Source organism: Eleginops maclovinus, chromosome 7 (assembly GCF_036324505.1).
Source record: "Eleginops maclovinus isolate JMC-PN-2008 ecotype Puerto Natales chromosome 7, JC_Emac_rtc_rv5, whole genome shotgun sequence".
In the NCBI taxonomy this organism is placed as follows: domain Eukaryota; kingdom Metazoa; phylum Chordata; class Actinopteri; order Perciformes; family Eleginopidae; genus Eleginops; species Eleginops maclovinus.
The window spans coordinates 13,209,029-13,236,350 of record NC_086355.1 but is presented as its reverse complement, the minus strand read 5'-3'; the positions used below and the strand labels follow the sequence as shown (position 1 = coordinate 13,236,350).

The 27,322-nt window shown below is 38.8% G+C and overlaps 2 protein-coding genes across 3 annotated transcripts; both read left to right on the top strand.

The window, feature by feature from the left end:
- The first annotated feature begins 500 nt into the window (after positions 1 to 500).
- Positions 501 to 16,587, top strand: LOC134866809 (RNA-binding motif, single-stranded-interacting protein 1). 2 transcript variants are annotated; one of them, XM_063886962.1, is made up of 13 exons: positions 501 to 794; positions 4,346 to 4,512; positions 6,238 to 6,296; positions 7,575 to 7,666; positions 10,558 to 10,715; positions 11,563 to 11,642; positions 12,225 to 12,340; positions 12,689 to 12,738; positions 12,833 to 12,920; positions 13,151 to 13,201; positions 13,821 to 13,886; positions 14,026 to 14,106; positions 14,228 to 16,587. In XM_063886962.1, the coding sequence occupies exons 1-13, from the start codon at positions 744 to 746 to the stop codon at positions 14,297 to 14,299; spliced, it is 1,131 nt and encodes a 376-aa protein (XP_063743032.1). In that variant the 5' UTR covers positions 501 to 743; the 3' UTR covers positions 14,300 to 16,587. The 2 variants fall into 2 exon arrangements, with proteins under 2 accessions (XP_063743032.1, XP_063743031.1); XM_063886961.1 differs by having other exon boundaries at positions 13,776 to 13,886.
- A 1,324-nt stretch (positions 16,588 to 17,911) lies between these two features.
- On the top strand, positions 17,912 to 21,612 carry cd302 (CD302 molecule). Its single transcript, XM_063886963.1, has 6 exons — positions 17,912 to 18,147; positions 18,931 to 19,056; positions 19,160 to 19,270; positions 19,727 to 19,909; positions 20,238 to 20,258; positions 20,362 to 21,612. The coding sequence occupies exons 1-6, from the start codon at positions 18,057 to 18,059 to the stop codon at positions 20,562 to 20,564; spliced, it is 735 nt and encodes a 244-aa protein (XP_063743033.1). The 5' UTR covers positions 17,912 to 18,056; the 3' UTR covers positions 20,565 to 21,612.
- Positions 21,613 to 27,322: the final 5,710 nt, after the last annotated feature.

Here is a 27,322-nt window from a genome sequence, read left to right as displayed (position 1 = left end):
TTATAATCTAGTAATTCTGGGTGTTGAACTTTGTGTATGAGACATTGAGGCATTTCTACTACAACATTTGTATTAATAATAATAAAACAGACTTAGAAGTAGATTTTGTTTGCCTTTTCCGGCTTATATTCTGTTTAGGTTGTTCTGGTTAAACGCAAACACACCGAGATACTTGTCAGAATATCAGATACAGGATAAACTGCACAGTGGAATGTTTGGTATGCACCTTTAATACATGATCAAAAACAGAGGTGAAAACAATGTCTATATATTATGTGTTTCGGATAAAAAAGACAGTGGAGACCCAAGAAATGCCAACCTGTATTTTATAGAAAACAAATATCATACTCTTACATCTCAGTAAGAGCGACTAGATTATAATCGAAGTGTGTCTCGGGAACATGGTTTTGGAAAAGCCCCTACCCTCAAAGATGAAATGGTTTCTCCCTCCGTGGCAGCGTCTGTCCTGCGCAGCGCTGACTGCAAATCAATGAAGCCAGTCAAACAAACGGGGCTGGGCAATCGAAGTTGGGACAATTTACGGAGGTTTCTTTTGCCGGATTTTCGACGAGAAGAAGGATATGTATACAGCTAATATGAATAGCATTTTATTCCTGTGTTCATTAACGGAGTAAGGAGGATATCCATGTCAAAAACATTTCGACTTATACGAGGAGTTTGATGTATTTCGCTTGAAAATTGTAGCTTAACTTAAAGAAAAACTGCCCCTATTCCAATTGAGGATGATTTATGCTAATACTGGAAACCCACTCAGGACTCCGTATCGCAAACAGGTAACGTAAATACGCTCATATTTATCAACAGACTACTTCTTAGACATACAACACAAAGGTGACTTCATGAAAGTCGAAGAAAAGCTATATTTAACATCAGCTCACAGGCTGAAAAACAGACGCTTAAATAGAATGAACTTACTTTGGGTTACGTCAGTAAAATTGTCCGTGGGGTGTTGATGTGTGTGATGAAGCATTCAGATAGGCTACTTATGCATAATAAGAACAGCATACTGTTCGGGCTGTGGTCCAGCCAGGTCCGACACTGCCGGAGAGACATGGCAAAATAGTCTGCTATCCCCTCTAAGAGCATCACTTTTTACATATCTTGGATTATAAAGGTGCACATGGGCTGGTATTGATCAACACTTCACTGAAACTCGACCAAATAGAAGTTTTCCATACATATATCCTTGCTTAGTTTGTAGGCCTACCATTGGATGGCCTCTATTTTGTCAAACTCACTTTCAGTGATGAACCACAGGTCACCTTAGATACACCAAATTGTCTTTCAGTCGGTTTCTCTATGTTGTACACAATTTTAAAGTATGGATGACTGCTTGCCCACTGATGCATTCACTTTGTCCCAGTTTCATATGGATTTTTAAAACTCCCTTTAGCCAAAAGATTTGAATAAGCATATCCACTGTGCTTTGCTCGTGCTGTTATCCTGTGGCTAGAGCTCCATGGGCGAGGCTTGTTGCTGAAAGCCCTGCGTATTTCCACTTCGGATATGACGGGCTCTATCGGTCTGGAGCTAGCTGATAAGAGGCCGTCCTCTCCCCCATCACAGTCTCTCTCAGTCTTTCATCTGAGAAGCCAGGGACATGTATGACAACTGAACTCACTTCCAGTCCCTTAGAAGAAAAGGAAGTTGCACTCACCTGAAGCCCAGTTTGTGGACTTGGCGTTTAGGGCTCTATGAAGGGAATTCTCTGTAAATACTTTAGTGTTTGATATGGATGAGTGAATGTAGGCTAAGGCATGTCCCTTTTTTTATTTTTTAGGTTAAATTCAACATTTTTATTCTTTAGCCCTATTCATTCCAACATTTCATTGTAGATTTTTCCAATTTGCTGTCCTATAGTTCTAACATTAAGCTATTGATATACAGTATTGACCCACCATTTGTTTCATGGCCTGTTCATAATTGAGCTACTGTTAAGAATTCAAGAATCAGTTTCTCTGAGATGCTGAGAAATAAGTTGTAGTATCGCTTTTTTATATAGGATTAGATGAAACCCATTTAATTATGAGAGAAAGCCTATTTTTTTTTTTTTTTTGGTTGAATGAAGTGCAGTATGAAGATCAAGATTCTATCTGGTGTAATGAAACAGTGTTTGCCACCATTATTTTGGGACCCCTCCACCATCACAGTCATTTTGAAATTGAAATTTGAAAAGTTCCAATTTGGTGAAAACGGCTTTTACAAGTTCTATTCAGCGTTGTTTACTAATTCCTGTTTCTTGTCATTCCTGGCCTCTCTGTGGTCTGATATGTAAATCATGTTTCCTAGTCTTACCAAAATCATGAAAATCGATTTAGTTACTTATAAGTTTGTAATTGAAAGCTAGTCATGAGAGCAACTGTGGCATACTTCACGATTATTATTATCCAGCCTTCTTTTATAACGCTCTCCGAGAACAGTAAAGGCATTTATGAATACTCCTGTCACGTATGTAACAACAGAAGCAACATTAGTGCTGTCATCTTTACGGCGAATACTAAAGAGACGTTTTGTCAGACCACCCATGATGATTCTTTACCTTTAACTTGTGGAACAGTTTTGCTTGCAGCGTACACTGAAGGCATGGTAATAACGTTATAACACAGACCAAGCTTTAGAGAACAGATAACGTGTTGTTATGGTGCGAGCAAAAGGGACTCGTGCCACCAATCATTTGGGAAACACTAAGTTAAACTTCAGTGAGAAGGCATGTGAGGCTGCCGGTCACAAGAGAAGATCCGCTCGTCCAGACTTGGGTTGCTCAATCCTGTCAGCACGTCATGCTTGGGATTCCATCAGCTTCCTCCTCTTGTGAGTCCTCACAGAAGGCGGTTAGGGGGGAGGGATAATCAGTGTAGGATAGTAAACAAAAAGCCAGATCCCTGGAGGGGAGAGTTCTCAGACTATGACATCTGGGTCTTGTAAACATAAAGCACAAAATTGCCCAATCGCCGAAGGATTTTCACTTTTTTTGTTCCTTTCACCCACAACAACAGGCCTGAGTTCCAGCTATTGTAAGAAATATTAATACAGTCTGTTCAAATAGGGGAAATAATACACAGTCATACCAGAAGTTACTCAAACCATTCTGAGCAATAATGGGACTCATTAATAAGAGTTCATAATTCTGGCGCTTCTCCAGAAATGATTGTTTCTGTTGACCTGCAAATTGCTCATCCGGCAGCTCTTAGACAGCGGCATTGGTGTGACACTGATGCCAGAGCTACCAGCCCCTGTAGACCATTAATGTGCTGACTGCCAGGGTGTGATGGAGATTGTTCTGCTGATATGGATCAGTGCTCTGTAAAACATTAATCCACACACCGGTCAGAAAACCACGAGATACTAATGATGGAGTGTACAGTGGTTTTTTTTCCCCCTGACATGGACAAGGATACGACTAACTTGGAGCTGCTTTAGTTGATATTGTTACATTAATAGTGGACTAAATGACGATTTGTAAGGGGTCATCTGGACTGACATACCCACAGTCATCACCCGACTGCCTATACCCTCAGCTCTATACTCAGCTAGAGTTTCAGCATCTTTTATTGAACTGTTTTCGGTTTTAAAGCATTTTGGTTAACTCTTACCGCATCAGCGTCATTTCAGATGCCGGCAGTTTTTTTCAGCCTTGACCAAACTGTAAAAAAACCCCACTACACGCTTCCCGGAGCACCAATCAGAAGACACAATTAGGAGCTAGCTAGTGAACATAGTGGCGCCTTGGGTAGCTAAATCACTTAAAGCACCCTCAGGGGTTGGTGGAGAGCAAAACAGAGCTAAAAGAAAGGGAGTATTGGTCTGTAGTCATCAAGCAGCCGGAAACACAACTGTTAATGCACACTAGGGTTACTCCAGAGCTGCTGAGTATGTGAACTTTGCCGTATCAACTTCTTTAAGGTGATAATATGTTCACATCCTGTTGATTGTTTGTTTCTGCTGCTCCAAAGTGCCGCAACATTAGTTAGTGAAGATTCTTTTCAGTAAATTAACACTGACTAGACCATGGTTGCACTCCTCACTTTACTGCAGAAATCTACTGGTGTACTCCAAGGTCTTTCACTACCCTGTAGACTTGATATTTGGTCCCATCAGAGGTGGGAAGTATATAATTTTTTTTATGAAAGTTGCTCAAAATGGTCTGACCCTCAAGTAGGACAGTTCTCAGGCGATCTTGGCCCATAGAGCGGTATGGAGTTTTAGGAACCTAATGATATAAAAACAAGGGCTATGCCATCACGATAAACAATATTGTTTGATTACCACTCTGCCTGAACTTATATTTTACTGAATTTTTCTGGGTTTTCTTCACATTGTCCAGCCACCTGTTGCCCCATCGTCCCACCCCATGGCTCCACCCAGCCCCAGCAACCACAGCAGCAGCAGCAGCAGCACTGCAGGCTGGGACCAGCTCAGCAAAACCAACCTCTACATCCGAGGCTTGTCCCCTACCACCACAGACCATGACCTGGTCCAGCTCTGTCAGCCGTGAGTACCACACTTCCTCTCATCATTATCCACTATTGATCAGCCATTGATTTTTTGGCCTACCTTTAGGCTTTTTATTTTGACATTTTAGAGTCTAGTTTGAATTGGCAGTGGCAGTTACTGTTTGACATATATGTCATAGAATACAAAATAGGGGTTAAAAAGTAACAGGTTAGTCTTAAAGATGCATTTTGTTACATGGTGTTGACTTTTTTTTAAATCATTTACTGTTGTGCATTTTCTTCCTTTCTAATATTCTGCCTTTGAATAAGAAATTTAGCCCTACATGTTTGTTTAAATATCAGTACCACTTTACAATAAGACTACCCTTATATATGATCCATAAAAAGTGTATAATTAGGTTATTAATGCGGTTGTAAACACTTTATTAATCATTAAGAACCTTTTATAAAACCAGTTCTAACATAGTTTTCATACATCAACACAGGCTCACTATGTGGCAAGATGACTAAGCCTTATATCGACTACCTAGCTTACTTCGTCTTCTTCATCAGCCAACACCCTCTGTATCTGTTGTTCACTGACTTGATTCTCCCCCATCAATCCTGATGTTTCTTTGCATCTCTTTATGACGAAGTTAGCTAAGTAGCCATAGCAGTAGAAATAAATGTGGGCTCAATATTTGGCAAGCAACCGGTCACAGTTGCCCTGTTTATCTCTTGTCTTAGAAAAGCTTATTAATGATTTATTAAATGTTCACAACATAAAGTGGTACCGAAATATCTTCCAAGAAAGAATTTAATATTAAATCATCTTTTTATGAAGAATGGAGTAGTTTTGGAACACTCACAGAGCATAGTGACACCTTTGGATTCATATGTAAATATTTGAGATTCTCACATATTAGAGGATCCTTTTGAATATGACAGAAAAAGTTTAACTTGAAAGCCACACATGTGGGGCACAGCAGCAGAGGCTTCATATATCATGTAGCTAAAGGAGAGATACTGTCAGCACTGGGCTCGGCCACAGCTCTCTTTGTGCGCTGAATGCTTTATATTTGCCCAGCAGAGAGACCACCCTGGTGCCTCAGAGATTTTATTTGCCTTTTTTCTGAGGCCCTTTCTTCCCAACGCGATACTGGCTTTGCAACACAAAGCTGCCAATTCATTCTCTGGATGTCAGACATATATTCTGTACTCACGTTGCCTCGTAAATATCACAATACTTCATTCTTCTTTATTTTATTTAAAATTCAGATGGATGAAAAAAACGATACTAAAATATAATTACTTTGTTTTTACATATATATACTGAACTATTAAAGCAATCACGATTAAAGAAGTAAGGCTTTTGAGACTCTTTGTGTAAGAAAAAAAAAGAGAGGGAGGGGGATTTTTGCCTTTTACCCGAAAACATTACATTTTCTTTTCTTTTTTTTATAACCGCCGGTTTGGTGAGACAGGGGTTTGCAATTACGTACAAGCATACATGAGTGACAGGGTATGCCTTAACAAAAAAAATCTTTGGTATCTCTTTATGAAGTTTAAGATAGTGGTTGAGTTAAAAAGGGACTGTTTGGCTTTGCACTCGAGTGGTGGGGATTTTCAGCACCACATGAAAACCACTTCCTGTTTCTCATATTTGTTCGGTGATGTCATAGGTTGTTGCTCAACCCTCCCTCCCTCTGTGTTTTATAACTGGCTCTGTCTGGTTCATACATAATCCAGCTAACAAAGCCTCGCCTTTCTGCTCCTCCCCTAGGTATGGCAAAATTGTGTCAACAAAGGCCATCCTGGACAAGACTACAAACAAATGTAAAGGTGTGTAAAGTGTTTTTTCTCTTCCCGACACGGCCCCTCTCTTTTTTTCTTAGCTCTAATCAAACCAAGGAAGTTCCCTGTAGGATTTCACGTCTAAACTTTCTGTAGAAAAGTAGACATCCGATGTGGTAATTCTATGAAAACATCAAGTCATTCAACAGCAATGCAGTAGTGTCAGATGATACGTCAGGAAACAGCCAGGCTGCTTAAAGCTGCCTCCCAGCTCATGTTATTTTAAGCCTCAGCCCATGTCTGTTAATGTGTCACTGCCGCGGGTGCTTCCTGGGGAAAAAGCGTCCGACTCCTCCTCTCTCTGCTGAGTGACAGTGTTGGCCTTGGTTCATTTCTAGTAGACTGCCCATCTGACTAAAGAGGGATTTACTGATTCTCTCTTGTGCTGATCGGATTAAGAGAATGCTTTGTCACTCTCCTCTGGATTATACAGATGCCAGTTAATCGATGTCTCTCAGTGAATGGGGAAAAGGACACTGTTCAAGACCTTGACAGAGCTCTTACTGAATATCAGATAAAAGCCAGAGACGGCTTCACCAAAAACTTTGTTGCGACCTTGAGTTTCACAACATTGTATTGTATTGTATTCTTTCACAATTATTCAGAAGTTATTAATATTATTACGAGGACAAGGATTCACATGAAACTTTTGGTACCAAAGTGACCCATTTCTCAGCTGGAAGAGCCCTGACATAATCACTATAATTAAGCTTGAACAGGTTAAATATAGCCACTGCAGTTGAGGTTAGGGACTACAGGTTCACCCTGTATGTCCCCCCCCCAGGACAAAAGGCTGACCTGAGCCATGAACGTCACGCTGGTATCTGCATCCTCAGCGCTATTCTACCTCTAGCTCAAAACGCACACAGACAAACACAAAAGCTCACGTAAATACACTAAAACTGGAACAAAGTGTCTTTTAATAATCATTTATCATTTAATTCTATTGTTCCACTTCTCCAAAAAGTGAATAGTTTGTGGTATTTTTCTCTGGGTAAGGTTAGCTATGGAAATCGTACCATTTGCTAACATTAGATAGAAGAAAAAAATGATTTCAAATGAAAATAATCGGTATTTGCATAAGAAATACCTATAGTGTAAAAGTATAAACATGCTGTAAAGCTTTATTTTATTAAATGCTATACCAAAAAAAATGAACACCCTTAGCCATCCACCGCAGAGAGTTAAAGGTCAGCACATGCTCAGTCAGTTTTTTTTTGCTTGCTTTAGAATATCTTGCTGTAACTGTGCTGCTCGTGTCCTCAGGATATGGCTTTGTGGACTTTGACAGCCCCGCTGCAGCTCAGAAAGCCGTGGCTGCCCTGAAGACCACTGGTGTCCAAGCTCAGATGGCAAAGGTGAGGATTCATTACAGTCTAATCCGTATATCACGCACATGTAACTCACGCAGTAACACGGTTTCTCCTCCATCTGGCTGGGGAGGCGAGCTAAACCTAATCTACGTGGTATTAAATAGCAGGACTGGAATCCGTGACTGCAGGGTGTATGCTGCGCAGCCATTGGTCGGTAGTGACTCTGAGAGTTGGATCATGTGTTGAAACAAGTGAATATGTGTGCATAGGTGTAGTGCGTGTGTCTATTTGCTTATACATGGCCTGTGATGACAAAATGTCGGTCCTTTTATTTGCTTTACCATCAAAGAGATCACATCAATGCATTTATTGCTTCACTGAGATGTTTGCTATATCAGTAGCATCTCCACCCTCCACCTGAGCCACTGCTTTCACTTGTATGTTTAATTCTCTCCCGTCTCATCTCCCTTTCCTTTTTTTAATTAAGTTTGACTATAATTGCATTATTAGTATGGTTAATATGATGTCAATGCATGTAACATCTGTGCCTCACCACTTTCTTTTTAAATATGTCCCCGATTGAAGGGTAGCGAAGGTATTCTGTTATCCAGCCAGGCTTCATGCTAAAGAAGGGGTGCAGACGTGAGTGGAGCCAATTGCTAGACTTTAGGGTGTAGAGATTGGAGTTGGTGACAGCTGGATAATGTGGCAGAGAAATGATCCACCATATGGACATACTTCTACTGTAAGATTGTCCGGGAGCTGAGACTGAGAGACTAGTCTTTCCGTCTCCTCCGTATATTTACTATCTCTACTTTAATTTTTTAAAGGTGAATAACCTCAAATGAGGCTTGTTGCAGCACATATGGCTAAAACAACAGAAAAGATTGCAGGGAAAACAAATAAACACATTTCTGTTCTTTAGCAACATTTTAATTTACATAAAGTTGTCATAATAAATAAATTGTTTGAATTGTGAACTATAAGTGAAGTGGTTCAAACTATGACTTTTAATGGTGTGTGGACAGTTCAACACAGATCCGGCTGTATCTGTTCACAGAATAGTGTTGGAGATTTCAACATGGTGGGCTTTCACTTAAGTCACCTAAACTCTTTGACGCCAGAAAAGGAAGTAAATAATTGTGTGTTGCTATGGCAACAGGAACCGGTCAGGGGAAATTTTGTTCCCATACAGCACTGAGCAAGAACCCTTGGCCTCATTTCCCTGTCTGGGGATCTGTAGAGCTTCGTGACATGCCTCTGTGCACCCATTTTACTTTTTTAATTAAAATAGAGCAGGTCCGAGGGCCATGCTGAAGTTTAATCTTTGTATTGTGGAAGGTAAATGCCATTATAAAGTGTGAGCCTTTCACTCCAGCTTTATTCTCACTATTGCTGAAGCTTGTTTGGACTTAATGAACACTCTGACAAAGGTCCCTTTTCCTGTTATTTTATCAGCCCAGGCACCCTCGATGGGCTTTCTCTCATTATTATTTCATAGGCAGGTGGTGGGAAGTGGCCAGATAAGAACTTCCCTGCTTTTTACCGTATGCTACTTCAATGAATATCTTGTGATATGTGCTTTCCTTTCTCTGTATCCATATAAGGGACTCATTTAGACTTGTATAGAATGTTATTAATACAGGCAACAATACACCATGACATTATTTTAGAATGTATTGTTAAGCTGTGGGATTGCCATCAATAAAGGGACGATCTTACCTCAGTCCTGGAGGTTATATTTGGTTCAGTTTGTTGGTTTTCGTGTCTGTGAGTAAGATTGTGGGAAACATACTTGCCAATATTAATGAAACTTGGTGAGAGGGAGAAGAAGTCTCTGGATCAGTAGGCTAAATGTCGCCAGAGGAAGTGAAAGAGCAGCACATGCCCATTCCCCATTACCACCATTGTTAATACGCTTCAGCTTAAAGGCACAACTGCTTCAGTGGAGCTTGATCAGTAGCCAGCAGAATGAGACTGAGGCTGAACAGGGGTCAAGAGTAACTTCCCTCTATCAGCCACACCTATCTTCCTCAGCTCTTCTTCCACAGGCATGCATCAGTCATAGTTATGGATGGTAACCCATTCAAAGGACAAACAGATGTCCTATCTCACTGCCGTAGTTATTGTCCTTGCATTTCTCTGAGCTTTTTTCCACACATACATACATTTCTGTCAAATGCAACAGAGTCCTTGTTAAAACAGAGGAGCGGCTATGGTTGAAAAGAAAAGAAACCAGCTTCCTGTTATTAACAATTCATCAAGTGCCTAAGCGGGAGGTCATCTAGGGGACACTTAGCCATATTAATGCTCATCTCCCCCACCGAAGGCCCTAAAGGTAGAGCGGGATGCCTGGGTTCGGTTGCAGAGCAGGTCGATGGCTCCATCATTGTCCTTTAATACTGAAATGTAGATTTCTCTATTGGTGTATTACTTTTAGTAATCCAACCTCTCCCTGTAGCCGACTCTGAATAACGCATCGCTGATGAATATTAATGGTGAGGGGCCACTCCCCTGGGAGTCGTAGCCGTGTCTTATGTTTCTGCTGATGCTATTAAAAAACGGCAAGAAATCAGCTGATGTGAGCCTCAAGCCACCGTGGGCTGCATGCAAATCACTTATTTATCTCTGCTCGTAGTGACCCTTTACTCCCTGAAACCCCCAACAGAGACGGACAGGGAGCGGCAGAGACATGTTAACCCCATTACTGAAGTCCTTGTTAGAAGTCTATTAAATGTTCAGCCATTTCAAGGGAGAAAACATATGACATTATAAGAAAAATCTCCACCGCTCCCCTCTTCCTCCTTGTAACCAGAGCCAGTGTGTAATAGATACTACAAAGGAATGTATTTGTGTTTTCCGGGCATGTTTTCAAGCATTTCCCGAATAATTTCATTACCTCTGGTTTCCTGTTTCCCCTTCTTTTCGTTGTGCAGCAACAAGAACAAGACCCGACAAACCTTTACATCTCCAACCTGCCGATGTCCATGGATGAGCAGGAACTGGAGAACATGTTGAAGCACTTCGGCCAGGTCATATCCACACGCATCCTGAGGGACTCCAGTGGACGCAGCAGAGGGGTGGGCTTCGCAAGGTCAGTCATTTATTGTCAATGACTCATGGTCCTGACCTATTTTTATACTGGTGCCACATATATCATTTTAACAACAAAACCGCCTGACTAGGGGACATATTAAACATTGGTGGGATTGAAGTGAATAAAGAGAACTCTTTACAGCAGGGACATGGAAATTATGTTAGGACATAGGAAGGGGACGAGTGGCAATATTCCCTTTTAAGAACATTAGGCAAAGTAAATATGGATTTTAAATTTAAAATATTATAGTGCTTGCAATACCAAAGGAATAAAATCCAGGCTATAGGTAATATCCGCTACCAGTGATAAGATAATGCTAGGAAATATTCCATTGCAGTGCTTTTAAATTTAATACAAATATTTATATATTTTTATATTCCTCTTAGTACAATATATAAAAGGGCTTAATGTCTAAAATGAATACCTAAAAACACATAGCTATGTTTTCATGAACAAGGCGAAGAGAACGGATATGTATAGGCAAATGGAAACTCATTTAAGAAATGGTTTCGCTATGACAGGATGGTTTAATTATAGTATGCAATGTTGGCTTCCGTCAGTCGTACTTGCAGAACCAGACGTTTTACTGAAATACCTGACAGGTGAGGCCACGGCCAAGTGTGACAACATGTTTGTGTCATGAGTCTCCTTTAATAGGTGTGTGTGGACACAATGGGGAAAAGTTTACAAATGAACTGCAAACAGGCAGAATGTACACTCTGGGCAATCTTTCATAATGATCCACCTCTCCCACCCACCCAGAGACGAAGTCGTTCTTGGAAAGCACCTGCACATTATTTGCTTCTGCCCGTGTAACTGATTATGCTGTGTGTCTTTTTTTCAGGATGGAGTCAACTGAAAAATGTGATGCAGTCATTTCTCACTTCAATGGAAAGTTTATCAAAACACCTGCAGGTGTTCCTGGTAAGAACACAGTATAACCATCTAGCATTCGCAGGAGTGAACTGCTGAAATGTCATGAAAGAATATTTAGTTTAACTGCCATGCCATGAAGATAATACGGGAAAGAGAATAGCAGCATTTTTCTTGTGATGCCTATAATGCACACACTGTTAATGAGCTGCGATGTACAGTATAGGCAGAATGAAGTGGACTGCCGACTGATTCCTGCCTCCAACAGGAGTCAGTGAGTCTGCTGCTCACATACATTCAGCACTAAGTGGCAGAGCACAGACAAAGAGAACCAGAGAGTGAGGGGGCTGCTCTGTGTGGCCTCCACTCCCTCTCTAAGCTTTTAAATTGGATTATTAGACTGAAATAGTCTCTGCTGGCCTTGCCTCCTTTAGGAAGGGGAGGGGATTACAGGTCCACAGCTGCCAAATTAGATGTCTGCGTTCCCAGGCCGCCTAGTAAATGTGCACTCCCACGACTCTGGGGAGTCAGTGGCTGTATAGCAAGCAATAAGAGACAGGAGTGTGTGTGTGATGATGTTACTTTGAGACAAACATTTTATATTATTCTCTTATGTCCCTTCTCCCTTTTTAGTGTCAACTGAACCTTTGCTGTGCAAGTTTGCTGATGGTGGACAGAAAAAGAGACAGAGTCAGAATAGATTTGTCCTGAATGGTCGCGGTTGGGGTAGAGACGGTGACTCTAGACTGGTACGTTGTGATGTGGACCAAGTCATAATGAGGAATAATGAATGACACATTCCAGGTGTAGCTAAACTGATTGATGATAAACAGCAGAGACGGCAGATAACTGATTTGTACTACCTTTAGAATGATATGTTTTGCTGTTTAGTAATAACAAACTGTCATCCTAAGGATTAAATTGCATATACCTGTCACTTACTTAATTATTTTAATCCTGGTTATGCACCCTGTAGTCAGAGGCACCCGCTTCCAGGTTACACAATAGATACACAATAGATTGTTGCATGCATTGTGATGCTGTGTGTTGCGTGTCTTTAGTGAAGTTCCCAAACCTGTCCTTTCTTTTGTTCCCAGGCTGGAATGACACTCACATATGATCCCAGTGCAGCTGCTTTGCAAAATGGGTAAACTACAACAACAGATCATATTCCCCTGTAGTCGTTACTACACATATTATTTTCCTACTTAACTAAATTAATCTTTATTCTGTGTCCTCAGATTTTTCCAACAAGCATACAGTATTTCAAACAGGATGGTGGCTCAAGCGTCCATGTCCCCTTACATGTCTCCAGTTTCAGCATACCAGGTTTGAATATTTTTTTTAAAGATTGTGTGTAGCTGTACTTTAAGATCATTTCACACATAGTAACTCAGCATTCGTGTTTATGAGCCATTTGTCATCAGGCTTCAGGAACCGGTCCTCTGGGCTTGTGGAGGTGTGGGTTAAATATGTGACAAAGGGCACAGTGGTCACCATAGCATGTGATCTCTGGAAATAGCAGCGTGTTTACAGAGTGTTGTTGTCTGATGTTCCAGGTGCAGAACCCATCCTGGATGGCTCATCAACCCTACATCTTGCCGCACCCGGTAAGCACAACATATCTCAGTCTTCTCATCAATATTGTCCTGTCTTTCTATTTCATCACTGTGGTTGTTACACAAGCATAACATTTTTCCGTAAACAGACAGCCACAATATGGGAGGGAAGTAGTTACACATAAGGTGACACTGATCCTTGAGGGTTTACACTACTAAAGTGTTTGTATAGGAGTGTAGAAACGACTGCTTCGGAGAGACTAAATGAAGCTGTGTATTCGATGACAGATGCCGAATATCTTACAACAGATGGGTTTGAAATGAGAGAGAAGAGTCTTTTCTTGCTTTGAAAAAGAGCCAGAGTAGAAAACATTACAAGCTGCATCAGGCCAGCCAAGATGCTTATAGACAACTAGCTCAACTTGTGACTACTCACCTTCTGGTGTGGGCATTACATGTGAAGTCTGAGATTACTCTGCTTCTCTTCTCTGAAATCCAATCCTGCAATATGCAATTACATCCTAGGTATTCTGCATTCTTTTCGTGACATTGTAGCATTTTGATTTGATTGATTTGTTTTTCAGTAGTATTTTTGTCCTCTCATCTTCTCACACTCCTCTTCCAGGGTACTGTGCTATCACCCTCTATGGACCACTCTATGTCACTACAGCCTACTTCCATGATGGGCCCTCTTGCGCAGCAGATGAGTCACCTCTCACTGGGCAATGCAGGAGCGGTAAGGGAGCTCTGCATGGAATAAAATATGAGCCCACAAATTATACCTATTTGGGAACAAGATGTTTGAAGCCCTTCATTAAAATGTAAATGCTATATGCTAACATGCTATATGATGTTCTCTGTCCTTTATTGTGCAGTTCATGGCGGCCAACTCAGCTATGCAAGGAGCATATATTCCACAGTATGCACACATTCAGACATCAAATGTTCCTCTAGAGGTATGTAAAATAAAATCACTTCAACCTGATGTATGTAGGTTGCCAAATACAATGTAATCCAATATAAAGAATTATCGCTATTTCAAACAGCAGTTCATTTTTATTTTACTCTATGTTTCAGGAAAATGGTGCACAGTCACAAGTGGACTCTTCCGGCAATCATTCCCCATATTCCTACCAACAAACCAAGTAGTTCTGAGGTAACGTTTGGAACAACAGCTGAAACAATCAAGTCTACGGATGCCGAGGATCTTTTCACTGTTTTGCACAGGTTCTGCAAATGTCTAAGTGAGACTATTTTTGGTATCATGTTCAGAGAGAATATCTGACTTCATCAATATATATTAAAAAAAATGTTTTGAAAAAGTTTTATTTTCATACTAGAAAACGTTTATTTTTTACCGAGGATTGCCACAGGATACACAGAAGAATCATGGGAGTAGTTGTTCAAGGTGCATGATAGTACATATGTTTTTGTTAATATTTCCAGATTTCTTTTTTTGACATTTTGAAAATGATGTTTTGTGCTTGCTGTGTGAGTGTTGCTCTGGTGAAGTGTTACGTGTTGTTTTCTTGTAAGCGGATTTCTGTTAGAACCTTAGATTGATCTAGCTGTCGGATTCAAATTTGCCTTCATACTTATGATACACAGAGAGCAGCAATAAGCAAAAAATGTTGAGAGCTTTTGCCTTGAAATTAGCTAATTTTTCAAATGAATGTTGCTTTTCCCCTTCAAAACTAATAGAAAAGTAGAAGACATTTTTGAAAAACAGTTTCCAATGAGTCCACATCTGAGGATTTAAATCAATTTTATATTTATTTAGTAAGAGTACTTTTCATGTTTCTGGATGTTGGACTGTGTTACCTTTTTTGAATCTTGCCTTTTTGATTACTTGGTGTTGTAGAGTAGCTGAAGTTGAACTTGGTGGGGTGGGGGAAAGGACAGGTGTTTTGTTTGTCATTCGTGCTTTTGTCTTTTTGGGTGATGTTTATTGTTTTTTTGATGGGGTGTGTCTTTTTCACATTTGATAAACAAACAGAAAAAACATAGACTTATGATTGTGCAAAAAAACTAATTGCAGCCTTGTTAAAGAACTTAGGCAAAAGTTCAGCAAGTTGGGGGTGTGAAATAAGACGGATATGTGTGTGTTATTGCACCTCGCTCTTTGAAAGGAAACAATCTAGGCACTTTCAATTGTAATTTACTTCACCAAAGATTGTGAGATAGTACATTGTTGAAATCTTTTGTCTCTTTAACCAGGACACAAGTGACTCTGCAGTTGGGATAGTGTGCCTTTTTTGTACAATTAGGTTCAGTTTTCATAGATAATAGTACAGTACACACACAAGCATGAAGGAAGGCCTGGATCCAACAAGTGCCACGAATTAATTTCACACAGAAAAATGCATCATGGGTATTATTACGTTGAAAAGAAAGAACATTTAAACTATTAAAGGTGAGCGTTACAACCTTCTTAAAAGTCAGATCATGTTTTGATCATAGTGGATTAAAGTAGGCTTATATTTTATTGTGGTATCCTCCAATAAGCCTGTGATTCGACCTGGTGGTCAGTGAGACCAGTTATCTACCTCAGAGTTTTCTTTCTCCTCTGTACTAGGTCGGGTTAGCAGGTCCAGCCCCACCTTCCAGACCAAATGCCATGCTCAGGAGCTGGCCACATACAGTTGTTTTCTTAAAGGGTGTTTTGAATACGTTTTGATTTCCTTCGAACATATTTTTTTTAAATCATGTATTAGTGTAATCATTAGAGTGGGCAACAACATGTTCTTACTCATGTTCAAACATTCAGTTTCATAGTTTAAGATGCTTTAATGGCAATGAATACCAGAGGCTGATTTAAACAATGACAACAAAGCATGGGGTTAACTGGATCTATATTCTTCTTTAAACAAACATGTTTGTTGATTTGTCGAGGGTCTAAACAAACTTGCAGCAGCATTTCATCTGTAGTTAACTTGGATGTGCAACAAATGTAAAGGGCCGCTGTGATTATACTTGAGATTTCTGTGTAATGCCTAAGACTGAGAAGTAATACTGTCTTGTGAGGTGAATGCTGCTAGTGGCGTCTGAATTAAGTGCCATAGTATCTGGGTCAAGACTTGCAGAGGTGCACATGAGATAAAATGCTCATATAAGTTACCACCATGTTGAACAGTCATTAAGTTATATGAAAAAAGTTCTAATTTATGAAGATTGTTGTACAGACAGCTTGAGAAAATAAGAGATTTTCATAGAGCTATATGAAAGTGTATTGTTTTATTTGTTTTTTAAACTTGTGCCACAATTGCCAGTGGTAACTTGTATGTACAGTTTAAAGGAATCTTTCCTCTATCATTTTGTTTTTGTAGTGTTTGTTAAAGCCAAAGACTTTTGTTTTTCAGTAGAATGTTGCCTAAGGTTTATTCTTTTCCTTTCTTTGACATTTTTGAATAAAACCTTTCAAAATTTTCAACTTTTAACTGATTGTAAGTCGAGTCTTTATTCTTCATCCTGAACCCTGAGTATATGTTTTCACATTTGACTGAGAATAAACGGTAACTCACCTTGAATTGAGTATAAACAATACAATTAAATAAATAATTTATTAGTATGGTCTGCCAGTAAAATATACTTGCAGCTTGTGAGGGCTGAGTCTAAACACAGTCTCTCACTTTGTCTCTCACATTTGGATTGTTGTTAATAAGGAATCTGTTCTTATTAGAATGTATAAAATGCAGTTGTATATCTCTGCATTCATTTTGTTTTTTCATTGACAGAAGTTCAAGAAAACAAAAATGGGAGAAGAAAAATAAACAACATCTGTTTTGTTCCCCCATGAACATAGCAGCTGACAGAGACCACTTCAATGTCATTTTCCTCGATTATAGCAGGCACCATTATTGTGACAGTGACCATCTCCTAGCATACACATACATGAACCAATATTTCAGATTTTGAACTATATAAACACTGTCGCATGGTATTGTGGACAATATGTGTGGCCTGGGCAGGGTGTGTTCTGGGTATCAGGAGGTACAGAGTGGTGGGTAGAGGGGGCGTCTGTGAGCAGGCCTTGCCATGGCAGATGGGTCCAAACAGTATCCTGCAGAGTGTTGTGCCACCCTACAGGAAGCCACCAGCTCCAGACGAGGACCAAAACTAACCCTCCAGCTGTCTGTGTTTGTGCCACCTGCGCCTACAAGCAATGAAGTTGAAACCCCTTCTGAGCCTCTCTGCTGCTCCCGCCCTTATCACCTGCTCGGAAGCACCCTGAATCAAAACCATTTCTAATCCCTTTGTGCCCCCAAGGCACACTATTTAGAAACATAGAACAATTGTAGTTATTGGTTTAAATCTCTGGTACTTGGGAAAGTGTTTAACAGTACAACTTTGACATTTTTAGATAGTTAGAAAATTGACTCTCATCAATAAACAAGTCTGAATTGTTTAAAACATTGTGTTTATTATGTCTTCCATATTCTAATTTATTTTGTTTTATTTATTTATTTTTACAATATGACACTGTGCTTGCAGCACCACCAAGAAGTTATTGTGTGTTATATTATGACACAAGAGGTCTGCTCTAAAAAATTGTAAAACAACTGCTTTTCCATTCGCTCTAATTTGCATCCATTTTCGACTTGCTAGGTTTCAGACATTTTCTTGACAGTATCTTAAGCTATGTAACATCAACAGTTAACCATTGGGGGTAATATTATATCAGACTGGTGGGTGTACTTAGTATTTATTAGTAAAGTGTTGTGGCCATTTTTGTGGGCTGTATTAGTGTGTGTGCGTGCGTGTGTGTGTGTGTGTGTGTGTGGGTGGGATCTCGCCTCACGTTGCTGCTGCAGGCACTAGAGTCAGGCAACAGCAGAGGAGGGTTGGAAACAGTCAGCTAGAACTAGTTTGTGTTACATTATTATTATATAATATTATCTTCGCTGTCATGGAGTCAATGGAGAAACATCCGCGTTCTCTAGCATTTATATGCTGTGTCTTTGTGTTGTGTGTTCAGCTGCAGTTGGGCTTGACGGGAGGTAAGAGTTCAATATTCGCTCTACGCTAAATGAACGTGTTATCTTGAATTTAGCATTGTGTAGGCCTACGTTGCTCTTTGTACTTGTGTTAGCTATTACTGTTAGCACATTACCCGAATGTCGACACTGTTGTTGAGCTAAAGGCAACATAACTTTTGAATCACGGTTAGCATGCTTGTAACTGCGTTTTCCCTCTAGAGGTGGGTTTATTCAAGGGCAGCTTTTTGTCGCTTCCTGTCTAACTTCATGTAACCTCATGAGCAGGAATTACTGGTTGTGTTGGCATTTAAAAGAGTAAACTAACTGGTAGAGTAATAACCATTGAGTAAAGAAATGACCACCTTAAACCTTGCTACAACGATGAGACAAATAAACTGGAAACATTTATGACATTGTGTTTTTATAGTCAGCTCCATCAAAGGGACAACGATCTGATCAAATAACAGGTGCAGCAGTAACCAAGCAAAAAAAACCAAAAACCCAAGTGTATAAAAAAGTCTAGAAAAGCATGACACCATTTGCCAAAACAAAGACACAAACTGCACTGATAAAAGAGGAACAGAAGTCACAAGTTGAAACTAACTATAAAGGTTATTTCCTTACTGTAGTTTACATACAGTTTAGCCTTGGTTGCAGACACTTGAAAGTTAGTTTAAGTCAGTTGTATTTCACATGGTGTTTTTGGTCATTTTCATCCTGTGGCGTTTAAATCATGATTAAAAGCTAAAAATAAATAAATAAATGAATACAGATAGATCATGTGTGTCCCATGTTTTTGCTCAGACTGCCCTGCAGATGGACGCACCTGGGTGCCGTTTGGAGACGGCTGTTACCACTTTGTCCACGGAACAGAAGACAAAATCAAAAGTTATACTTTTGATAGAGCAAAAACTCTCTGCCAAGGATTTGGTACCAAAGACATCTTATTTTTAAACTTCCTTGTTGATGACAAATGGATTGTGTGCATTCTCAATGTGTATTCTTTTGTGATACATTGCTGTGTTTTTTCTAGAGCTTTTGACCATCCAGAGTGCTGAGGAGAATGACTTTGTCTTTAAATATAGCCCAGAGGTGTGGAAAAACAATGTCAACATTTGGCTGGGAATGTATTATGACACAAACAGTAAGTACCATGTTACCGGAGGTATGTGAAGACATGCTGGCTAACTTCCATGAGACAAAATCAGATTCTTTATATATATTTAACTTATAAGAATTGTTTGGAGGTAACTAGATTGAACATTGACACTGTATCTCAAACGGTTTTGTTTCAGATGTTTTTATTCATCATGAAGTGTTTTGTATGAAAGTCCATTGATCATATTTGAAAATGTGTATATTTGTTTGGGTCTGATATGTTGTTAATTCTACAAATCCTAATTTATAGTCAATGTACATGTATCTTCTTATTTGGAGACATTAGTTTGGCAAATAAAAACACTCTAATGTCTTCAAACCTGAGCACAACTTTAGTTCATTCTGCTATACTACCACAAACATTAATGGTTCAAATTATTAAGGTAGTGGCTGTTTTCTTGCTTCTTGTCTTGCTGGATTAATGACTGTTGTGTCCGGTCAGGTGACAACATGAAGTGGTTCGGTGAGAAACCTGTAGGATTCAGTAACTGGGATGACAGCTCTTCCCTATCAGACCTATTGCCCTTGGATACATGTGTGGCTCTGCACAGCAACACAGGAAAATGGGAAAATGTCAGCTGTCTGGAACAGGCAGAGAATGGAGTGGTCTGCGAAACAGATCAGAGTAAGATTAATATTGTTTGCACATAGAGTATGTTTTTCTGTTGTGATGCATGTATCGTTAACATGTTTGTTCAGTGGTATTATTGTAATTGTTTTACATTTTATTGTACCACATTGTGCAACATGTTTTAGCAATGCTATGTTTTTGATATGGTCATGCCAATAAAGCTCTTTTGAATTAGATTTTTTTTTAATGTAAATCACAATGTCTTGTTAGACCTTATTGTATGTACATTTTTTAAATGTAAGTCCATGTAGCGAACATTTAGTTAATGTGACGGCAGGATATATCGTTAAAATGGTTCATAATGTGTTTTTTCTTTCTTCAGAGGCAGAGGAAGTCAAGCAAAGTAAGTCAACCTTTGAGCAGATTGTGCTGTTTCTTTACTTATTCCTCTGTGATTTAGAGTTTATTGTAGTGACCTTCCTTGCATTGTTACTTGTTCTCCGCAGAACCCAGCCCGCTGCTGTCTGCCCTGGTCATTCTCAGCGTGGTGGCTATCATGGGAGTCTCCGCAGTTATTTGGTTCCTTCACCAGAAGCGCAATCTTGGTACCTCTATCTTCACGGCCTTTGAATACCACCCTCCGTTCCGAGTCCTGGACTCAGACCGGTCGTGCCTGGTGGAGGCTGAGGAGAATGACAACATGCCATAGGAGATCCTACTCTGTTTCACAAAGGGAACCACCTCCTTAGGTGGGTGTTCATGCATGGATAATTTCAATCTAAAAGAACTGTTTCTGAAGTAGTGTTTGGTTAACACATTTCAATATCATGACTCACAATAGCAATCTGACTGCAGGCTTACTCTAACACTAACCTATCATTGCGGCACATAAACATCCCACTACTTTTTACTGCGCAAAAAAACCGAAGGAATTAAGTATACTTTTTTTGTGAAATGTTCAGCCAATAAGTATTGCTTTGTCGTAAACTGGTGGACTGAGAAGATGAAGATTGTACGATGAAGGTCAACTGATGCAGCGACACAATGCCATCCATTAAAGGTTTTCAAAAGTCTCTCCCTGCCTGGTAGAGGTTCATGTCCGTCGCTTGAGCAATCGCCACGTTAATCCATGCATGTTGTTTTGCACAGTCCGTAAAGCAGATTCTTTATAAATATATTTTTTCCGAATGGAAAGCTGTCCTAAGCCAATACTGCCAGAGAAGGTCCTTTGTCATTCCCTTGCATTTTATCCTGTGCTTGAGTTTATATTGTGAGAAGGTGCACGACTAACAAAACTATAGTCGATAATTCCACATTTTGTTAAAATCACAACACTGGTGAAGATGTCTTCATTTATTCCAGAGTATATATATATATAAATAATCTACATTGCCAGTCCTTTATGCACTGTTTACCCTGTTTAAAGATGCAATATATATATATATATATATATATATATAAAAGTATATTTAAAAAAAAGTTTCCTGCCATGAAATCCAATCATTGTATCTTTGGAGTGCACTGATGATTTTATTAGTGGAAAGCGTAACACCTCCTGTGACATTAATGACAATCAATACTTGGCTGTGTGATGGGTATACTCCAGAATGATGAGAATTTATTACATTGTGTAAAATAAAAATTTTAATACAGTCGCTTATTTTTAAAGCAAGAATACTTTTGTGCAATATTTGAGGATAATTTGTTAGTATCTGAGCCCCTTGCTGCTTTTCATAATAAAGTTTGTTTGACTATTAGACCTGTTTGTTGTTTTTGTTAAATTGATCTGAATGTTGCTAGTCCAGTATGTACTAGTAGTTACCAGGCTTCCCAGCCTTGTGTTGTCCAGCTGTGTCGAAAGTTTGCAAAGTGAGAAAGAAGAACAAACATCTTCTTTTGAGATCTATATAGAATGTTTCTACTAAATATACATGTCACTGCATGAGTAGAAGGACTCTGAAATTTGGGATAGAGACTAATTAGTTCTGAAAGGATGTCTAAATCACTGTCACCTGAAAAGCTCCACTCCCTCCAAATATCCAGTAGCTCTGTTGACATCTCAGCATGGGCCGAGATTAAACAGAACAGAGAAGTCAGCAGGGAATCCTTTTTTGTTTTCCTATCCATTCATTAAATTCACATTTAATTTTAGACCTTTCAAGAAGTCTGTCACCTAACAAATCAAATTAACAAAATGTCATGAGTACTTTCTCTCAATATTTTTAACATCTTGTTATGAACTATCCAAAGCATTTATGTGTCTATATGAGTTAATGTACAACAATAAGAGCCATAACAGTAACCTTTTTGTCCCGGCTTTACAGATGATTTCTAGGTTTGGCCACAAGGTGGGACAGTGATTCACATTTCTGTCAAGTCACACTCTTGACATTGCTGAGAAGGGATTCTCTTTTACTAATGAGGTCCAGAAACATTGTATGAACGTGTTTCGATATGTTTGTGCAAGGATTTTTATTAAACATTAATTTATCGGAACACTAGAAAATACACCTGTTAAATTATAGACCATAAATATATTTCAAATGGTAAGTAATTATAGTAGATGCAATACAAGATCTGATGTTGTAGTTATAAAAGGCTTATCTTTTTCTTCAGGCTGAGGTGAAAGTCCTTTTGATGATTAAGAAAGTCTTGCTGTTGTGGCAAATAATTAACATTTTATGCAAGAGGAAGGTCCAAAACTGCAGTGTGGTAGAATGGAGACATTAAACTATTGCTTTTGCGGATTATAGTTCAAAATGTATTCTTCCACACTAACCAACAATTTAAAAACAATTTCAAAGATTCCTGCATGAACAGACTTTGAGGAATAATTTCCTTCTTTAGATGTAAACAAAGGCCTGAACATCAAATATGTAAAATGTGAACAAAAGCCTGATCACCAGATATCAGAACAACCGCTGTCATTGTGGAAATGATTGACAGCTCTTAATATAATCTGTCTGTAGGGTTTTTGTTGTTGTTTAATTATGTTGTTCTGCATAAATATGATTGTGTACAGTATTTTTAACAGCTGGAGTAAAATGGGCATAAAATAGTCATTAATGGTGGTTGAGGAACACTCTAAATGTAACTGACTCATTCATAACTCCAACATGCATTACATCCATTATGTACAGCAACTCAAATCTACATAGTTTAAAAATAACTTAATTATACAGTTCTCATCAAAACTCAAATGTAACAGATTTTCAAAGGCCAAAGAGTGATTCACACTGCTTAACACGCACCAGAGTATCATTTATTAGAGATTCCATAGCAGATTGCAGTGAGCAAGCCGCCTTTTGAATGCCACTCAATGACACATTTAGAAAGCTTGGAGTGTGATTGCAGTATACATATTCTACTCTGGACACATTTTATTTTAGCAATTCAAATAGAATTAATTAAGAATGAATTATGACATGAAAACAAAATGGCAAATGAATCTGATTATCAGGCTGTGCAAGGTCTGCTGAACCTACGTAGATGTCTTATTTGTTATAATGCTTCGGAAAAGAGTATTTGTCAGCTAGAACAGAGAAAACGTGTATTGACATGTAAAAGGATGGTTTTATTAAATATATTTCCATGCACGGGCATAATTATGATAATTAATTGTAATACTAATTTACTAAAATGCTTCATTTGATTTTCGAGAAATAATTGGTTTGAATTTAATTAAGGATGAACCTTTTTAGGCATAACCTTCTATTTTCTGCAAACGGATTGTAACTAAAGTAATTTATGCTGTAACTCTAAAACCATCTTTCCGTTAATTGGGATATATGCATTTGATAACCTAGAGGGGCTGTTGTCTCATCACCATGGCTCTAATGGCCTATTTTAACTAACAAAATAACATGGGATTTCCTTCACACATCTGTCATACTGCTGCTTAAAGCAGAGAGAGGTCTACATTGACCCAGAATCACTCATTATAATGGACATTGGTATGCATGAATAAGATATGACATAGAGTGGCAGGACAGATGGAATGAAATGAGAGGCACACTGTAAAGGTAGGTAGGTAATTGGTGTATCAAGCCAGTGGAATAGTTATTTGTCACTAAAAAACATATACTTCACAGTGTTCAAAACATACACTTCACAGTGTTCAAAACATACACTTCACAGTGTTTTAAACTTGTAAATACTTTAAAAGATTGTACTTAATCAGGCTATTGTCTAAATGAAAAAGACCAAAGTCATTTCAGTCACTTTTCTTTCCTGTCTTTCCAGTTTCTCCACCTATCAGTTATTTCTCTTCAGCTCATTCATGTCCTGTCTTTCCCAGGAAAGGTGTCTGTGTCCACAGTATTGTCGAGCATCTGTTTTTCGTGTCCTGGAAGTCTCAAGTTTCTCCCCCATTCACTATCCTGGAACATGCTCCAATTAACAGAAGAAAATAAAGGCCAGTATTTAGACTGCCCTCAAACCGGGTCATTCTAGAAAAGCAGTAGTATATTCTTTTAAATGATGTCAACATGAAGTATGCTACAATTCTTTACCTCATACAGGTACGTCTCTTTATTATGATTCAATTTGCATGCTTAAAAAATGAATATTATCCATTTTTATTTCCATAATTCCACATTTTAATTACTTTTTTCATGATTCAATAAGCATTCCCTATCCATGCACGGCCAAAAAGAAAGATCATAAATAGGATTTCTGACAAATCACATGGTGTGGCAGATTTTTGTGACAGGTGAGTTCAGAACACTTGAAAATACTACTCTGCAAACTGCATTCCCTTTAACACACCCAACTACACACACACACACACACACACACACACACACACACACACACACACACACACACACACACACACACACACACACACACACACACACACACACACACACACACACACACCTCACATAGATGCAAACTTACGTGACCAAAGTACCCAGTTTTTAGCTCACACTGTGCCATTTTCTAAATCAAATGCATGTACAGTGCTGTAAGGCTTTGGTGTTAGAGGGATCAGAGCATTGTGTGCTGACACGATTAAAATCTGCATTATTCAAATATGTCAGGAGGGAAAAAAATCAATGACAGGGAGTCCAACTCCTTTGCCTTACGGGAACACTGAGCTTTCTTTGGACTGATAGAAAAATAATAATTAAAAACAAAAGCACCATCTTAATTTGTTTTCCATCAGCCTCTAGAGGGATCATCTTTGCTGTGACTTTGGTATCTCATTATACTTTCTAATCAAGACTCTTTAAAAATCCCTTTAAAAGGAGACTGTTTGCCCTTCCCCCAGCATGCTGCTGCATTGCAGCCATCGACTGCGATTTAGTATGTTACAAGTGACCAAGGTAGGCTGACATTTTGAGTGTGCAATGTGAAAAACCTTGGTCGGGAAAGGCTTTTGGAAGTGACGCTGCCCTGATCCCTCTCATCGCTCATTCACTCTGATGAAAATGTGTCCAATATAATTAAAAAGACAGTTATCCTGTGGCTTCAGGTGACACATTTATCAAACTGTTTTTTTCCCCCATTTGACCATGTGTGTTCTTCCAGCCACGCGTGTGTTTCACTCAGTCCAGTCAGTAGCTCCTTTGACTGTGACTGCAGCATCTAAAATGACACAAAATGAAAAGGGGGGATGGAGAAAAATCAATGAACACAAGGGGTGGTGAACAGGCATCCGTTTTAAATTGTTATTTGTAAAAATAGATATATTTCTTCAGCTGTATATTGTTGTGTGCCTTAATTACTGTATCTAATGAGCTTGACATCATGTCCAATGTGCTTTTGCTAAAGATGGCATACATTTGAATCCACTAAAACAAACACTCTTTCATGCAGAACAACATCATGCAACATAATCTTATTACAAGTGACTTTGCTTTACTCATCCAGAACAATTATACACAGAAATCTCATTACCATTATTCTGACCTTACACAACGCAAATGTTTCATTCTATAACAATTCCTTGCAATTGCTTTATTTATAATTTGTGTTATTTAATCACAGATCTACACAATTAAATCAGTCCACATAAGTGATACAGTTTGATACTGTTTTTTGTTGTTTGTCGGTGAGTTTAATGATAAAATACACCTAATTTCCTGTTGCAGATTGTATGCTTGCTTAACGATGAGGAAAAAAGGCAGATGGTTGTGAAACTGATGTCACTTTATTTGAAGAACAGGATGTATTGCAATGCCTTGTTAATGGATTTTTTTTACAGGTTTTTAAACGTTTGGCCTTGATTGGATCTTTAATCCAAGCAGTTTACACTTTTTAAACAAACTACTATCCCTTAAAAAAGGAAAAAGATTTAACGCTGCTCCCTTTAAGACTGTCACAGATCTCCTGTTTTCACTTTTTAAATTGCTCTTATTTAGTATTTCTCCTTTTTTAGTTTGTATTTACTTATTGCACACACCTTTTATTCTTACTGCTATTGCATGTTCATGTTATACTTTTACACTGTATTGCATTTGATGTTGGATGAGTCTGCTTTGATGTAGTCTTACATAGCAAGACCTGTCTTCGCAGAGCTGTGTCAGTGTTTTGATGTGTCTGTTTTGTGTAATGCTGCAATCTAAATGTTGACTGGGAACAATAAGACTGACCTGAACTGCTGCGTCCACTGAAGTGATACCAACTAAAGCACCATTAAAACTTCAAAGTGTAAAGACATTATTTATTTATTAGTCAGTCTTTCAGATGAACCTATACTCTACAGTATGTGCTAACCGCTTTGTCAGAAATGCAATGCTCCTCACCAGCCTCCTTCTGTTATTTATAACAAAACAGACTATTAATGTCTGCACAATAATGTAATGTCCCATGCAATAGACAACTACAAGTTACATATTTAGGTTATTAACACAACATATAGAATTAGATGTGCCTTTTCCAGCTGCAATATAAAAGTGATGAACACATTAATCCATCAAAAACTATAATCCAATACCAAAAAATGTGTTAGTCTAAAATATTTTGCATATTGACTACTTAATAATTAATACTTCTGATGCTTTAAGTATATTTTGATGCTTACTATTTTGTAGCCTATACTTAAATAACACTTTGAAGTCAGGACTTTAACTTGTAATAGTTGCTTAAAGTGTGGTATTACTATACCCAAAGATGTAACTTCTTCGTCCAATACTGCCAAAGACTGATGAGCAGTGTAATGATTATAGGGAAATAATATATCCTTATTCAATACCGTTTTGACAATGCCTGCATCATCATCAAATGGGAGTTACGATTTCATTTAAGGTCAACGATTACATTTACAGGGCATCAGTTGCACGCCTGATACAGATGTGAGGAGTGTATTCGCTGATGATGACAGTTTGTGCACTTGCTGGCTGCAGTTTTTGGGGAACAAAAGTTTGCATTGTAGGAGCGTTAAGCTGACGTCACTTGTCTTGAGTTGCTCCGAGTGAAGCGGAGCAGAGTCTCTTCAATCTGCGACCAGAGAGCAACACA

Excerpts from the sequence above, each read along its gene's own strand:
- cd302 (XM_063886963.1), top strand. The coding sequence starts at position 18,057 with ATGGAGTCAATGGAGAAACATCCGCGTTCTCTAGCATTTATATGCTGT. Across the intron at positions 19,057-19,159 it reads AACTCTCTGCCAAGGATTTG|AGCTTTTGACCATCCAGAGT; the intron begins GTACCAAAGACA and ends TGTTTTTTCTAG. Across the intron at positions 19,910-20,237 it reads GGTCTGCGAAACAGATCAGA|AGGCAGAGGAAGTCAAGCAA; the intron begins GTAAGATTAATA and ends TTCTTTCTTCAG.
- LOC134866809 (XM_063886961.1), top strand. The coding sequence starts at position 744 with ATGATTTATGCTAATACTGGAAACCCACTCAGGACTCCGTATCGCAAA. Across the intron at positions 795-4,345 it reads GGACTCCGTATCGCAAACAG|CCACCTGTTGCCCCATCGTC; the intron begins GTAACGTAAATA and ends CACATTGTCCAG. Across the intron at positions 7,667-10,557 it reads TCCAAGCTCAGATGGCAAAG|CAACAAGAACAAGACCCGAC; the intron begins GTGAGGATTCAT and ends TTCGTTGTGCAG.